The sequence below is a fragment of the Mya arenaria genome, chromosome 9 (assembly GCF_026914265.1).
Source record: "Mya arenaria isolate MELC-2E11 chromosome 9, ASM2691426v1".
In the NCBI taxonomy this organism is placed as follows: Eukaryota; Metazoa; Mollusca; class Bivalvia; order Myida; family Myidae; genus Mya; species Mya arenaria.
Window position 1 is genome coordinate 8,965,069 of NC_069130.1, and position 14,448 is coordinate 8,979,516.

Consider the following 14,448-nt stretch of genomic DNA (forward strand, 5'->3'; position numbering starts at 1 on the left):
TTATATAGGAATGTCTGTATAAATGGTAAAGGTTTTAAACTACATTAAAAAACATTTCTTTTTTATTTACCCTCTGACTTTAAAAACAGTAGGGTCAGCACATTTTTCATAAGTACAGTCGGATACTGGAGACAAATGTATTTTTTAAACCTTAGTTTTATTAAGAATGTAATGGAAGAGAAGAGTTTAAAATTGCTATTGGGAATGACATCTTCATTACCCCTGGCATGTGTTGACCTGTAAGGTAATCAGCTGTTCAAGTTTATATGGACAGAAATGTAAATGTGGGTATTTCTATGAATATTTATTTTTGCAACAGGTAGAGGCAGTCTTGGACAAATTACCAGAGGAACAATAAGCTTATCTCTAGCAGAGGATTGGAAGTACCTTGTACCGTATAATGTAGAAATGGAGACCAGAGGGAGTGCAATAAGAAGCAGTGTTTTAAATTAAAAACAATATAAAACAGATAGCAAACTTCAAACTTCAGTTTGGACAGCATTAAACCAGATTTATGTTGGTCCATGTGGTTTTCAGGGTGCTTACTAGAGGCATGTAATCAGATCAATGCATTCTCCAATTTTTCATAAAAGGCAACGAATGTAGATGTTTGATACAAAACTATTGTAATATTGCTTTTCTGTTTGTGACATATGCGTATAAATTAATAACCATTCATGAACTCCTTTATATTAATTTAAGTTTTAATGTAAATTGATAAAAAATGACATTATTTGTAATAAAGATTAAAACTTTATGATATATGGCTGTGAGTGTGCCAGAAGTAGGAATCCATATTTGGTAATTTTACTTAACATGAGAAATTAAGACTGATATTGTCCTGAACTTTCACTTATTATTTTAAAATTTTCCTATAAAACCTTGAACAAATACATTTTTTACCAGCATTGATTACTGTTGCAGAAAATATTAGGACTTGGCATTTAAATAATTTTGTTAATTAAAAACAATTCTTTGGATCCCGGACGAAACTCCTATCCCAATTCTAGTATGCAATGCGCCTCATATCTTCCATTTAAGTCTACAAGAAGAAATAAACTAAATAATCTTGCCACCTATTTTAGAGATGCATATAGAACTGGAAATAACATATTAAACAACACTGTATAATCTTTTTTCTTTGCATTATATATCCATGATGTGATATGTTATGATTTGTTCCCTTGTTTTCATCTTTATGAGCTCATGCACTGCTTAATATTTAAGTATCACGTTGTTAATATGTAGCAACTCATACTCGTGTTTTGCTTTTTGAACATTAAATTTGTATTTATTAAGTTTGTATATCTTGTTGATGAGAAACTGTTACTGTAATAGTTTAAATCGAATAAAGTCTGTTCTGTTTTGTTCATCTCTTCCACTTATACCCTCTATATATCTCACTAACAGGTTTATTATCTTATATTTGGTCAGGTTGGTTAAACAGGTAACTCTATTTGTCATTCTTAGGTTTGTTTAGGTCAACTTATTATGGAACATGGAACTTATTCTTCCAGTAGAAGTAGAAACATAACATTCAAAATTAGACTGGAGTAGATTTTAGCCTGAATCTGCATGACGTTATAAGCTGCCCTGGGTCCCGCTTCCTTCCGTATGAAAGAGTTCTTACATTGTGCATTCAATGTAGGACTATGACATTTGTGTGCATATTTGCTACACTTACATCGACAGATAGACGTTTGAAATGATACATAATATATTCCTATTCTTACTTCAGTCGGCAAACGATAAGATATGTACACGCACTTTTGGATCAGCCCTCGTATTTAAATTTACAACTATAAGATAGGAACACAAACAGGTGAATATGATGTCAGCGATCGTACTCTTTTCCAGACACACGTAAATAGGTTATTTAGGTAAAGTCACACAAGCAGATCCAAGTCACTTTGCAAGGTCGTTTATATGAGTTCCTGTGGTATGGGTCGCACGCCCTAAGCTGCGCCAATACAGTGTGCCATCTTACGTCAACTTCTTGATGCGCCTCTGAACCATGTATTATCCTATGCCAAAGTGGTATAATCATAGCCCGGACTAAAATCGTATATAGATAATTGGTATAGATATTGGTATGGATGGGCGGTTATCCAATCAATTATCGGTAAAACTATATTCAAAATTGATGAATGTGTGGTCTGTTTGTGGCCGTTGTATTTTAATTTGATGTGTTTATACGTTTGTGTCTCTCAATAAGGTTGTGTTTTAGTCTGCTTGGCATGTCCCTGTAGTTATCATAGAATTATTCAAGCGTGTGTTGGTTTGTTTGGCCATCATCCTTGTGGCTTTATAAAGGAGTTTGTTTGATACATTTGATATATCTGGGCTTGAAATTAAGCTCCATAAAATATGAATCATTTGGTTGTAGGTAGGTAGTAAGGGAAACTTTAAAAACTTTGTTTATTTTATAGTTCAATTTTGGCGTTCCATAGAAATATGAGCAGCGCGACAGGGCTGCAGATCAAGTAAGGCTGCTCCCATCTGTTTCAAATCTAACTTTAAATTATTGGCGTAACTCATTTTTACCAAGATATCTGTTCAACAAAACCTTTTTTCTCTAAAAATGATTTACCGGTCATCGAGCAACGGTATATTACAATAATCTTGTACTGACACTGGAGCACGAATAATTGCGGATACCAACTATTATCAAATGCCCACAGAGTTAATTCACCCTGCATTTTAAAATTCATTGTACTTTGGGTCGTCTGGAATCGTTTTAAATCCTCGAGCACTCTTGCATTTCGGCAGTATTTAAAACATCCTAATAACGGCTTCTTATAACGTGGTATAAATATAATGAACCCCTGCTATTATCTATAGTGTCACATGACCTGAAATGTGACCTCAAATGATTCACTATTTTCAGGAGATGTCACTTCTAAAAACGATCAACCATTTACTGACTTTATTATGATTTATACCATTTTAAGAATGTCAGAACATACAAGTACGTTAAACCGATCCAAGATTCTAATTTCTGACATCCAGGTGTTCATTCCCTACATGCACCTTGATTTCTTTAAACATGTTGTGCTGAGATGGACTTAATCGAAAAAAAACGTTTCCAAATAATGTAAAAACCTCGGTAATTGAACATGCATCTTTCTTTGAATCTCTGTTAGGCGTCGAGTTAAGGGTCGATTCTCTTTTAAGCGTTGAGTCTCTTTAAGCGTTGAGTCTCTGTTAAGCGTTGATTCTCTGTTAAGCGCTGAGTCTCTTTTATGCGTTCAGTTTTTGATACGCGTCGAGTCCCTGTTTAGCGTCGATTCTCTTTTAAGCGTTGGGTCTCTGTTATGCGCTGAGTCTCTGTTATGCGCTGAGTTTCTGTTATGCGTTGAGTCTCTGTTATGCGTTAAGTTTCTGTTAGGCGTCCAGTCTCTGTTAGGTGTTGATTTTCTGTTAGGCGTCGATTCTCTGTAAAGTGTTGAGTCTCTGTTATGCGTTGAGTCTCCGTAGAGCGTTGATTCTCTTTTCCCGTTGAGATTCTGCTAGGCGTTGAGTCACTGTTCAGCGCTGAATACGTAGTCTATCTGGAGCGTTGAGCGAGGAATCTCAGTTAATCGTTGAGACTCGTTATTATGCGTTGAATCTCAAAAAGGCGTTGTGTCTCTGATACTTTTGGGAATTCGGCAATTTCTAACATCAATTTCAACAAATATTGATGGTTTATATTTAAATCATGTTAAAATGTGAGAATATTATGTTTGTGATTCTATTCGCAAAGTCGTATAACTCTAGTTATTTTTATCGGTTATATTGATAGAAAATATTATTGCGGATCCGTGATCTATAAGAAACACAAATACTGCCAATCCAGCCTTCGTAAGAGTAATAGGAATTGGTTGCACTTAACAAGTTATAATCGTGCTATACACTGGTACACGTTAAAGAACCAACGTAGCCATATCCAGGGTTACATTCTGACTGTACACTATGATCCAAAATACTAAAATGACTTACAATCTTATCGGAGCACTTCCCGAATGGGAAAGGTCCAAGTGCGAGTATAAATAAGCTTACACAACACCTGTACCGAAGATGTACAAATTCCTCAATCTTTAGGATTTATCTATTTAAAAGATAGCTGTCATCCCCGATTCCCGTTGAGAAGAATTGGAGGCTTCTGAGAAGAGTTACGTCTTTTCGAAGAACGCACATTGTAAACGGAATCGTAAACCATGATATTGTGCATGGACTCGTTTTTAGAATTCCGGAGGTATATAACAATAATACAAACCACACACTACTTTTATTTCATAATTACAGCAAGAACTACCCTATAAAGACGGTACAAACTCGCAAAATAAGTATGTATCTCTAGCAAACAAATATTAACTTCTAAATGCATATTATAATTAACACGGCTTTCTCTAGCAAAAAGTACAGAAGTACATTTTCAGGAACTCTATTCTTTAACCTGTAACATTCATTCGTTCATTCTTTATTTATCTATCATGTCTAGGCTATTGAAAACATAAAGTGTTAACAGAGATATTTTTGTAGTTTTTGGCGGAATGTGTAAATCTTGTGCTTACAATGCTACATAATGTACAGAACAGAATATAACAGAACAGAATGTGTATTCAACTTAAGCATATATAACTCATCATTATAAACACAAAAATACACATACTAAATATTGCATGCATAAAAGAACTAAATAAATAATTTTGCATTCTATTATTTACAATCAAGTTATACAATACCACGAGAGAAAAAAAAACAACTTAAAAATACTAATTGTGCAGTAGTGAATGTGAGGAGGTCTTTAGGGGCGATTTATACATTCAAGTCTATTATTTTCGACCTGTGGTCTCTCCGGATATGTGTTTACACACCGAACTCGACGTAATACAGGTCACAAAAGCGTCATATTGTACTAACCCCTATACAAACAAAAACATATATAATCAAACTAAGAACAATTTCAGTGTGTCCAGGTTACATATTTAAATATCTGATTACATAAATCTACATAATATGCATATTCATGCACTATTTATAGACACAATGCAAAGCCTTTGGTAAGAGAGAGTATACGTACATAATCCAGAGACAGAAATATTAGCATGAAATTAGGTTGTATTATGAATTAAAAACAAAAACGAACGGGAGGGGCGTCCCAAACATAATGAAACTGCTATTTACATTTCCAAATTGTTGTGTTAACATGAATTCTACGGTTTTGTTTTGTCATTTGTCCTGAATATTACATGTACCTACGTCAATAATTAAAAAGTTGTTTTTTAACTTTAAACATAACGTTTTCGGATATACCGGCCTCAATGAAATGTAAGGCTTAAGTCAGTGTTATTTTTGAAAGTAAATTTGAGAAAAAATGAACCAATGCTTCTTCAATTTGAATATTTTGTATTATTAGTACTGTTATACGTGACCGATTGATCACACTAATAACTAAATGTTGATCTCTTCGCTAGGAAAAGACAGTATGAGATATTTAAATAATTCCTTAAAAATTAGTTGTCTGTTTGGCTTGCTCTAGATCCAAAGGTTTGGAAATTGTTATAAAAGTATGCTTATGAAATAAGAAAATAGGGAAAGGATCATTGGTGTTTGCCGTTGCGCTATAATTGCGCGGTATTCATTCTTTACCATAAAAAGGACCTAATTTACAATTTTCGTATATGTTATATATCATAACTTCGAATATTTTTCTAAATAAAAAAACAAATTGTCATTATACATTGAACAGCCCTCGTAAAGAATGACAAATCAAAATGCATTTACACTATAATGACTCCTTTATATACCTCAACATCTCGTTTGCGATGGTTTGGCATACACATAAACTTCGTCATTATCTAATATTTTCTTTTACTAAAACACTATCTACCTATTCCCTTAAAAAAGTTGAAAATGAAAATGTTTAGTGCTGACAACCATAAACATATACCTAATACAACAATGTTGTTTCAGACTATATGATTTATAAACGCAGTTTCTTCAAACGATCCGGTGTGACATTTTAAATTTTTAAAAAACCATCACGATTTCATGTTTTTTACTTTATACATTTACGATATAAACTCTTAATATACAAAGGTACATTAATATAATGGCTGTTGTGCTCTGTGTACAAAAAGCTATAAGATATGCAATTACACAAGGATAGTAGGCTATAAGTTATACTGAACTACTATATTATCCTGTCACTTGCATAGAAATCGGTCCAATAACAAGGTGCCGTGTAAATTTTAGTTTATTATGTTAGTTGGCCACGTGATGTCCATCTACAATCAGTTGGTCATGTGACCGCAAAAGGGGACTATGTTCTATTCTGAAAATTTTCAATTACTTTTTTAAGCATTTAAAAGAGTAAACTCAGATTTGTAGATTTGTGATGTCCTTACTGCCGTGGTTACGATCAATAGTCACCTCTTAAGGATCAAATATATCTTTTACAGTATTGAAGAATACATCTAAAATATTTCCGCCTCTTCGTTTTTGCATCGCTTCGAATTTGTTATTCATTTCCTCCCTTCGTTTCTCTGCTTCCTCATGCAATGCCCTAATTTGTTTAAGCATTCTCCTCTGGGCCTCCTTATTTTCGTCAAGAGTAGCAGCAAGTTTGTTCTGTAGATCTGCTATTTTGTTTTGATGTTCTGTGTCCCTTCTTTCGCGTTCTGCATCTAGCTTCTTCTGTTGCTCATCCAGCTCATTCCTTTGTTTAGCTAAAGCCTTTTGATTTGCTTCCGCCATTTCGACCTTCATACGTTCCATCGATTTTGCATTTTCTTCTTTCTCCCCTTAAAACAAAAATAAAAATCTTTGATCATGTTATGAGTGTAACTAGTTTCAAATCAACTCTTTGACCATCATTGAGGTATTTTGTTATTGCAAATTAAACAATTTTCTTACGAAGAATTTATAATGGTTATCAAATACAAATAAAAGTCTTTTTTTGGTCGTTGACTGGTGTCAAAGCGATTAATTTTTGTCGTGATAAACATGTACTGTTTCTTACATTTAGTCCACCAAACACAAATTGAACATTGAAAGCAAACGCAAATGCTTGTTAACTGAATTTCAACATGTAAGAAATGATTTATTTATTATGTTTGCTATAATTGGACAATGAAATACACAGCTTTAATTCAATGTATCAAGTTTTGTATTGAGGCAAAACCTCTTGTCTGAAACGCTTCTTGAAAAAAGAACCAGTCTGATTACATTGCTGTGTTCCTGATGATATCATTTTGGACACACTTATAGTCATCTACCTAGTCATAGTGACACCTTTTTCCCTTTACTTCAGGTTCCGAAACGGACAGTATAACCCTGACTTATCTGGGTTGACCTCATCTTTGACAAGAGCAATCTTTATTTAGAAGTTATCGTCTTGGTCAGATAGTGAGTGTGATTTTAAAATCTAACTCGAATTTGGCTCTTGCTTGGAAAACATTGAAAACACTTTAACAACACACGTTTTAGTTTGATCATTATTTGTTTCAGTTCAAAGTCAATTGATAAAAATACAATACACCAATGCTGCAACATCTTCATGCAATGGATGTTCGAATGTTTGTCTCATTGCAATATAAATATGAAATGATTGACTTGATCGAATGTTCGAACAACATTTAAAATAGAGGCCAAATGTTCGACCAATACGTAAGGAACTTAGAGTGTACATCACGGTATAAGGAGGTCAAAATCATCCTTTTCGGTCAAATCGGTGTAAAGAAATCACAAAGGAAACTTTTTAAATATATAATGTCTTATTATATTTATATAGGCCGCACATTAACCAACTGTACATACATTATGTTAGAATGTTTTATTTATGTAATCCTGGTGACATTTAGAGGAATTACGAGGTAGATCATATAAACAAAACAGGATGAGGCATGACTTCAAAATCCAACCTAATAGAGACCAAACAACAACACACTGCTTTAACGCAAACAATGATAGTTCGATGTTCGAAGACTTTAGAACAAAGATAACAAATAAACATGAATGTTGTTTTTAGACATTTAAACATGCATCATATGCAATGAAAATATTTATGGATCATAACGTTCAAGTCAAAAAAAGATTACATACTAACTGTTTTTTTCTTGAAATATTGCAAAAGAAGCTCATTTAACTTCCGATTTCAGCCAAATGAAGAGTACAAAATATAAAACTGCAATAACTTTATTTTCGAGCGGGTTATTGGTCATTTTTAACATATTAGTAATCAGCAAGGAATACTCCAATACTACCAAAATTATATGAGGTTACCCAACAATAACCAGACGCGTGTCTATAAGGAAAAGATCCATTTCTTATATCAGAAACATATTTTAAAATACATACTCGCTTTTTCATCCTCAGAAAGTTCATTGTCTTTTTCAAGGATTTTATTTTCATCTGCACAAAGGTCGCTTACGAAATTGTTCCAAACCAATCCGATCTGAAATATATCATACAATTTAATGTAGGCATTGCACTTTTCTTGGTAAAAATCTTGGTTATTGCGATTAGTATTAATTTAAAACATTATTTAATCAAGTTATTAGCGAGTAGACTGTTGTTCAATCTACCTGCTTATTATGACTGAAAACCTGCATCAATATCAAGCTTAGCTATCCGAATATAGCAAAAAATATTGAAAACAAAACATATTACAATGTCAACTCAAATATGTCAACACGAGAGCCAAGATGGACATTTCAACAGAGTTAAGGTTTGAAAACAAATGGCTCGAGATCCTCAAAATGTTGCTATAGAATAGTTTGAGGGATAATCGATGCCTGTTATGATAAAAATGAAGTTTTCTTTTACGTTGACATTGTTTAGAATTTGATTACCAACCAACGAAGGAAAGGCAGTTTCAAAACCAATGCAGCACAAATGTATGTTATAAACCAATGGCATATCTTTTAAGGTTTTCATATTATGACCAAAAAATGCTTCCAATATAGCGGTACAAGAAAACAACTTTCTGCCACTGGCGGCCATATTTGTATTTATCGAACATGGCTTGGATCAATTGGGCAGGAAAACACTCAGAAAACAGTTCTGTAAAATTATTTAAACAATTTGGCAAACTCTTTTCGGGACCATTTTTATTTAATTTTATTTTATTTATGTACTAATGTAAAATTCTAAAAGCCAACTACCACAAGGCACTCCAGTAAAGTTGATTGAAATTGACCGAGTGGTAAAGGAAGACAATCGGTTCAGACCTTAAATAGAGGACGTTCGACGGAAAATGGTTACAATAATGGCTCATCACGAGGACGTAGTGCTAATGTGAGCTACCAAAATCATTTGGATATCGATACGTTTGGTCAGAATCTGAATTAAATAAATCAACAGAGTCTTTGAATACAGCTCTGTGTCCATGTAAAACACAGCACATCCGCCAATACAATATATATAAAGTATGCAGTTTACCTCTCTTGGTTGCTCATACTCCCGAAGAGCTTGTTCGTATTTTTGCTTAACCATGTCGACGTCTCGTTTGAATTTTCTATGTCCTCCGAGTACTTCATAATCTGTCTTCTGTAGCCTCGCTTGCAAGTTGCTGAAGGATGGCAAACCTGAAAGTACTTTTGTGCAATGCTTCTCTTTTTCCTCTTTGTTTTGACTTTGAAACTGTTGCCATAACAAGTCCATTTCCATCTGTAAATTAAATAAAGCTATATGTTAATACCTATATAAAATATAGATGTACAAATCTGGTTCAGACTGTTGTCTGAAAAGCAATATGTTAATACCTATATAAAAATATAGATATACAAATCTGGCTCAGACTGTTGTCAAGTTTAATTTATAAGAACTGTTTAAGATGAGGCCCGTGGAAGCATAAACTTTACTGGCCTGCTCATTTGGTCACTTTCTGTATCAAGATCATTAGACATTTGAAAGCAATTGAAATTTGTGGAACATAAAAAAGTCCGTTTCGCGCAGCCAGGATTCTTATCGAGGTCACTGGATTGATGTTATCCGCTATGTTTCCACGATAAAAGACTTTCTTTTTTGTGAAAATTTAACATTCAAACCTACTTTAATATCAACAATTTCCCCTCAACAGCAGAATAACTAAACTTTAATACACATGTTACTATATATAGTTACATTTTAACGTTGTCAGAATAGTCATTATCGGCGCGGCGGGACCATAATCATCAAAATTGATAATAGCCCCGGGGCTATTATCAGTCACGTGACTGATAATGACCCTGCGATTGTCCGCACGTGCAACGTGACGCAATTTCACGTTGTTGAAGATGGCTGACGGAGTAGACATGGATGAACGTACGCTCGAAAATTTAGCCAACAGGCTACTTCAACTGGATTCTGCCATCGAAAAAAATGAACATTTCACTGAGGCACAAGCCCGGCAATTCATTGAAGCAAAGAAAAACAAGGCTACGGTAACAAAAACTAGGAGTGACATGAAAAAGGTGAACGATTGGCTGAATGATGACGGCGAGACCCGCCAGATCAAAGACATTCCACCAAAGGAGCTAGATATTCTTCTATCCAGATTCCTGCTCAGTGTCAAGAAGACCAAGCTTTCGGCAGAGGCGAATGGCCCCGCTGCAACCAACTTCGAGCCATCTACCCTGCGTGGCATCTTGTAAAGTGTAAAGAGACACCTGTCCGAGAAAGGTAGGCGTATTTCTGTTTGTTATTATTATCTAAAACAACTAAAGTTAATATATAAACTACTTAATAGTTATATATTTTATAGTTGCCTATAATTTTATGCACAGACTTATTTTAATCATAATCAACTCGTTTTGCAGAGTACGAAGGCGATGTCATGGGCGGAAAAGAGTTCAAACTCACACGGGACACGCTAAAAGCGAAATGCGTGGACTTGAAAGAAAAGGGACTTGGCAACAAAAAATAGAGAGCCGATCCCTTCACTTCCTCAGAGATTCAACAACTCTACGAAAAGGAACTTCTTGGAGCCGGTAAGTTGGCAGTTAAATGATTGTTTACATATCACTAAGCAACAAAGACAAGGGAAACAACTAAAGCATAAAGAGAACGATATAAGCCGGTCCCCGGTTTTCAGAAAAGCCTACCTTGATAATATGTATTGCGTGGTAATAATGAATAATGGGTAATTATTATTGTATGACGAAATTCATGGATTTTATGTCTGTTATTTTATATTTCTTTAACCTAATATATATTTTATAAACATTCATTACTATATTAAGGTAGAAAAAAGAAATCTATATGCATTTAGAGTGAGTTTACAGTGCAGTACATTGTTAAACAGTAGAGAACATTATACAACATAATAATCAAGCACATTTTAACTGTGTAATCGTTTCAAATGGTATAAATTTCGAATTAATTACAGCCTCTCCAATTTCCCTCACAAATACCATTTGGCTTAACAACACCATGCACCTTGGATTGCGAGGAAGACAGGAGCACTTGACCATGTTGTGGGGGAACTTGGAATTAAGCCAGACCTCCGATGGTGGGAGTTACTTGGCCTTCGCGGAGAGGGCGACAAAAACAAGAAACGGAGTTGCTGGTGACCACAGGCAATATGTACCTAAGCTCTTTGAACAGCCAAGTAACCAAGTAAAAATAGCATTGTTATAAAAAGGTTATTTTTTCTATTGTTAACAGATGATGTTCATTTATTGCAGTTATTAGCAAAACTTTTTAAATTAAAATCCATTTAAAATAAGAATTCAAATGTTGATTTTGTAAAAAAGAAATAAATATGTGATTGAGTACTCTAAATGTGTTTTAAAATTATTTGCAGGAGACCCGAACTGCCCTGTAAGGTTATATCAGCTTTACAAGGAAAAGAGACCACCTCAGATGTCCGCCCCAGAAACAAGGTTTTATGTAGCCCTGAATCCAAATTTTGGAAAGGGAAAAGAATCAAATGATCTCTGGTTCATCAACCAAAACCTGGGAAAAAATAAATTGGGACAACTGGCCAAAACCATGAGTGAGCAGGCTGGATTTCAGGCTAGGCATGTTAATCACTCTGCAAGAAAAACATGCATTACAAATTTGCTGGATGCCGGTTGTTTCCCCACTGAGGTGGCACAGCTGACTGGTCACAAAAATCTGATGTCTCTAAATCATTACCATACAAACAATATAGAAAAGCAGCAAAACATGTCCAATATTCTTCACATGTGTAAGAGAAAAGAACCAGTGACAAATCCAGAACCAGAACCAGTTACTAACATGGAGGAATTTGATGATGATGACAATCAGGAACTTGTAGCAGCATCCCAGGAAATTGAGCAAGCGCTATCCTCCATCCAAACATATGAAGAGATTCCTGTAAGAAAACCAACACATGATGAAGCTGAACAAGTTTTAGACCTTCCCATTAAACAAAGCCCAGGTGGAACACTGACCCTGCAAAAAATTATGAAGGACACTCAGTCACTGTTAAATGGCTGCACCTTTAATGGGCCTATCAGCATTAATTTGAGAAATTAGGAACCATACAGTATGCATGTATAACTGGTACTGCCTCCTTAAGTTGTAGGCACTGGAATGAGTGAACAAAGTTATTCTGCATACATGTTTTATTCCATTCATCCACTGTTATTATTATATTGTTTTTATTTCACATGTTTTTGGGTTGAAAAATGTTCTTTTATCTTCACTTCCTGTGAAATAAATGTGTGCTACATGTATTTTATTTCAAGTTGCTTTTCCAGTATCGGCATATCGACAGACTACTGAATACTTGAGTCAAAACATGTGTATTAAACAGTTCAACATATTAATCTCTAAATAACATATTGAACTGGCTATCGGCAGAATCTTTTAAGAATATTAGAATTCAGTAGAATAATGTACGGGCAAATCTCAAATGTACAGAGAAACGGTCAGATTTACGTCATGCATGTACGGATCTGGCTGGTTTTAAAAAGAACCATATGTTTATCTAGCGACAATATAACTTTGGTAAACAACGGGTTAAAGATAATGTCTTTTTGCAATGTTAAAGTTAGGAAACAGAAAATGTAGCTTTGGTAAACATTGACACATTAAGGGGTATAACTTTGGAAAATAATTCGATATGGCTGCTACTCAACTTGGTCGTCAAATTATTCACGAAAACACTGTTATGCAACTATCCATGAGCACTGTTCAAATTCGAAGCGAGCTCCGGTTATGCACGCCTAATAGCAGAATCCCTTTATGATTGCCAGGTTGTGAATGTGGCATAAAATGAATGTTTTTTTAAAAGGAATACAAACCTGGGCCTCCCTTTCAACAATATTGGCGACATCCTGAACAGCATTTGTACGCATGTATTCAAGCGCTGACCATCGGGCTTCCTTGAAATGCTTATCCAGCGATTTTGATGGAAGAGGCAACTTCATATCGTTTGTTCTGGATCGAAACATGATCATGCATTCGTCTTTCACTCTCCTATTTTCGATTGTAGCAACCGTTGAAAATGCATCGTCAACATCAGGCACAATCCCCTTTGCAAAAGCGTCCACATACCTTCTGGTAAGTGTGGCAAACACTGCAAAAACGAACATAAAGTATGTCTATGGTTTTCGAGAAAATTACTCTGCCATGCTCAAGGTTATGCTAGAAAGAATAATTAGGTATTAAGGGTTATTATCAATGTACAATTGACTGACACTATTAAAAATAATCCTGGTGTGTCTTATTCATATAAGTTGACATCCGAACGTTATTTCACTAAAGTCGTGCATTTTTAACGCAAAGTTATGCAATCATTTATGCCGCGACACCCCATCTTTCAGGTAAAATGTTTTACGACAAAATCTGACAGCATCACACCGCCTTAACTCACACAACACGAAGAAAAATAAGTGAAACTACAGCTATACTTTAACTAAACTCGGATAATGATGCGTTCATATGATTAAAGATTAGTTTTGTATAAATTAGTACACGTTTCCGATCAGCCCTTCAGTTAAAGTTTAGATTCGCTCAGATGAGATTAGAACTGTTTCGTATCTGTGTTATATCCTTGCGATTACAAAGGAAGCGGGGAAATATCAATTCGAAAATAACTATTGTGAGCATGTGGGATGCAAGGGGGTGCAATAATTCCTTAAATACATGAACACTTTTCAAAATGATATATATTCTCATATTGATGAATAATCCAGATAACCGAGTAATTGTCATTTAGATTTATCCAACGATTAAAAATCAATACTTGCTCTACAAACCCAATTGAACGCAAAGAAGCTAACTGTAAGTGTAAGTGTAAGATCGTAATATATTTCACTGAGTGAGTAACAAAGCTATATTGGTTAATGGCATAACCGCGAATAAAATATTTTCTTTTGGTGTTCACCAGGTAAAATATTTTGCGATCCTACACTAAAACAAAACAAAACCTTTTATATTATGCCTAAAAAGGATTTGAAATGACCGTTTGTAAATTTATGGAACTGATGTCGTTAAATTTCTGTCCAAGCT

At 34.6% G+C, this 14,448-nt stretch overlaps 1 protein-coding gene across 1 annotated transcript in view; it reads right to left on the minus strand.

The window, feature by feature from the left end:
* Positions 1 to 4,292: 4,292 nt before the first annotated feature.
* Positions 4,293 to 14,448, minus strand: part of LOC128203099 (guanylate-binding protein 1-like) — a 73,713-nt gene continuing 63,557 nt past the window's right edge. The window contains exons 15-18 of the mRNA XM_052904375.1: positions 13,239 to 13,513; positions 9,427 to 9,654; positions 8,344 to 8,440; positions 4,293 to 6,788 (exon numbers count right to left, since the gene is read on the minus strand). Coding sequence (XP_052760335.1) covers positions 6,421 to 6,788; positions 8,344 to 8,440; positions 9,427 to 9,654; positions 13,239 to 13,513 — 968 coding nt within the window. The 3' untranslated portion in view covers positions 4,293 to 6,420. The remainder of the gene's footprint in view (positions 6,789 to 8,343; positions 8,441 to 9,426; positions 9,655 to 13,238; positions 13,514 to 14,448) is intronic.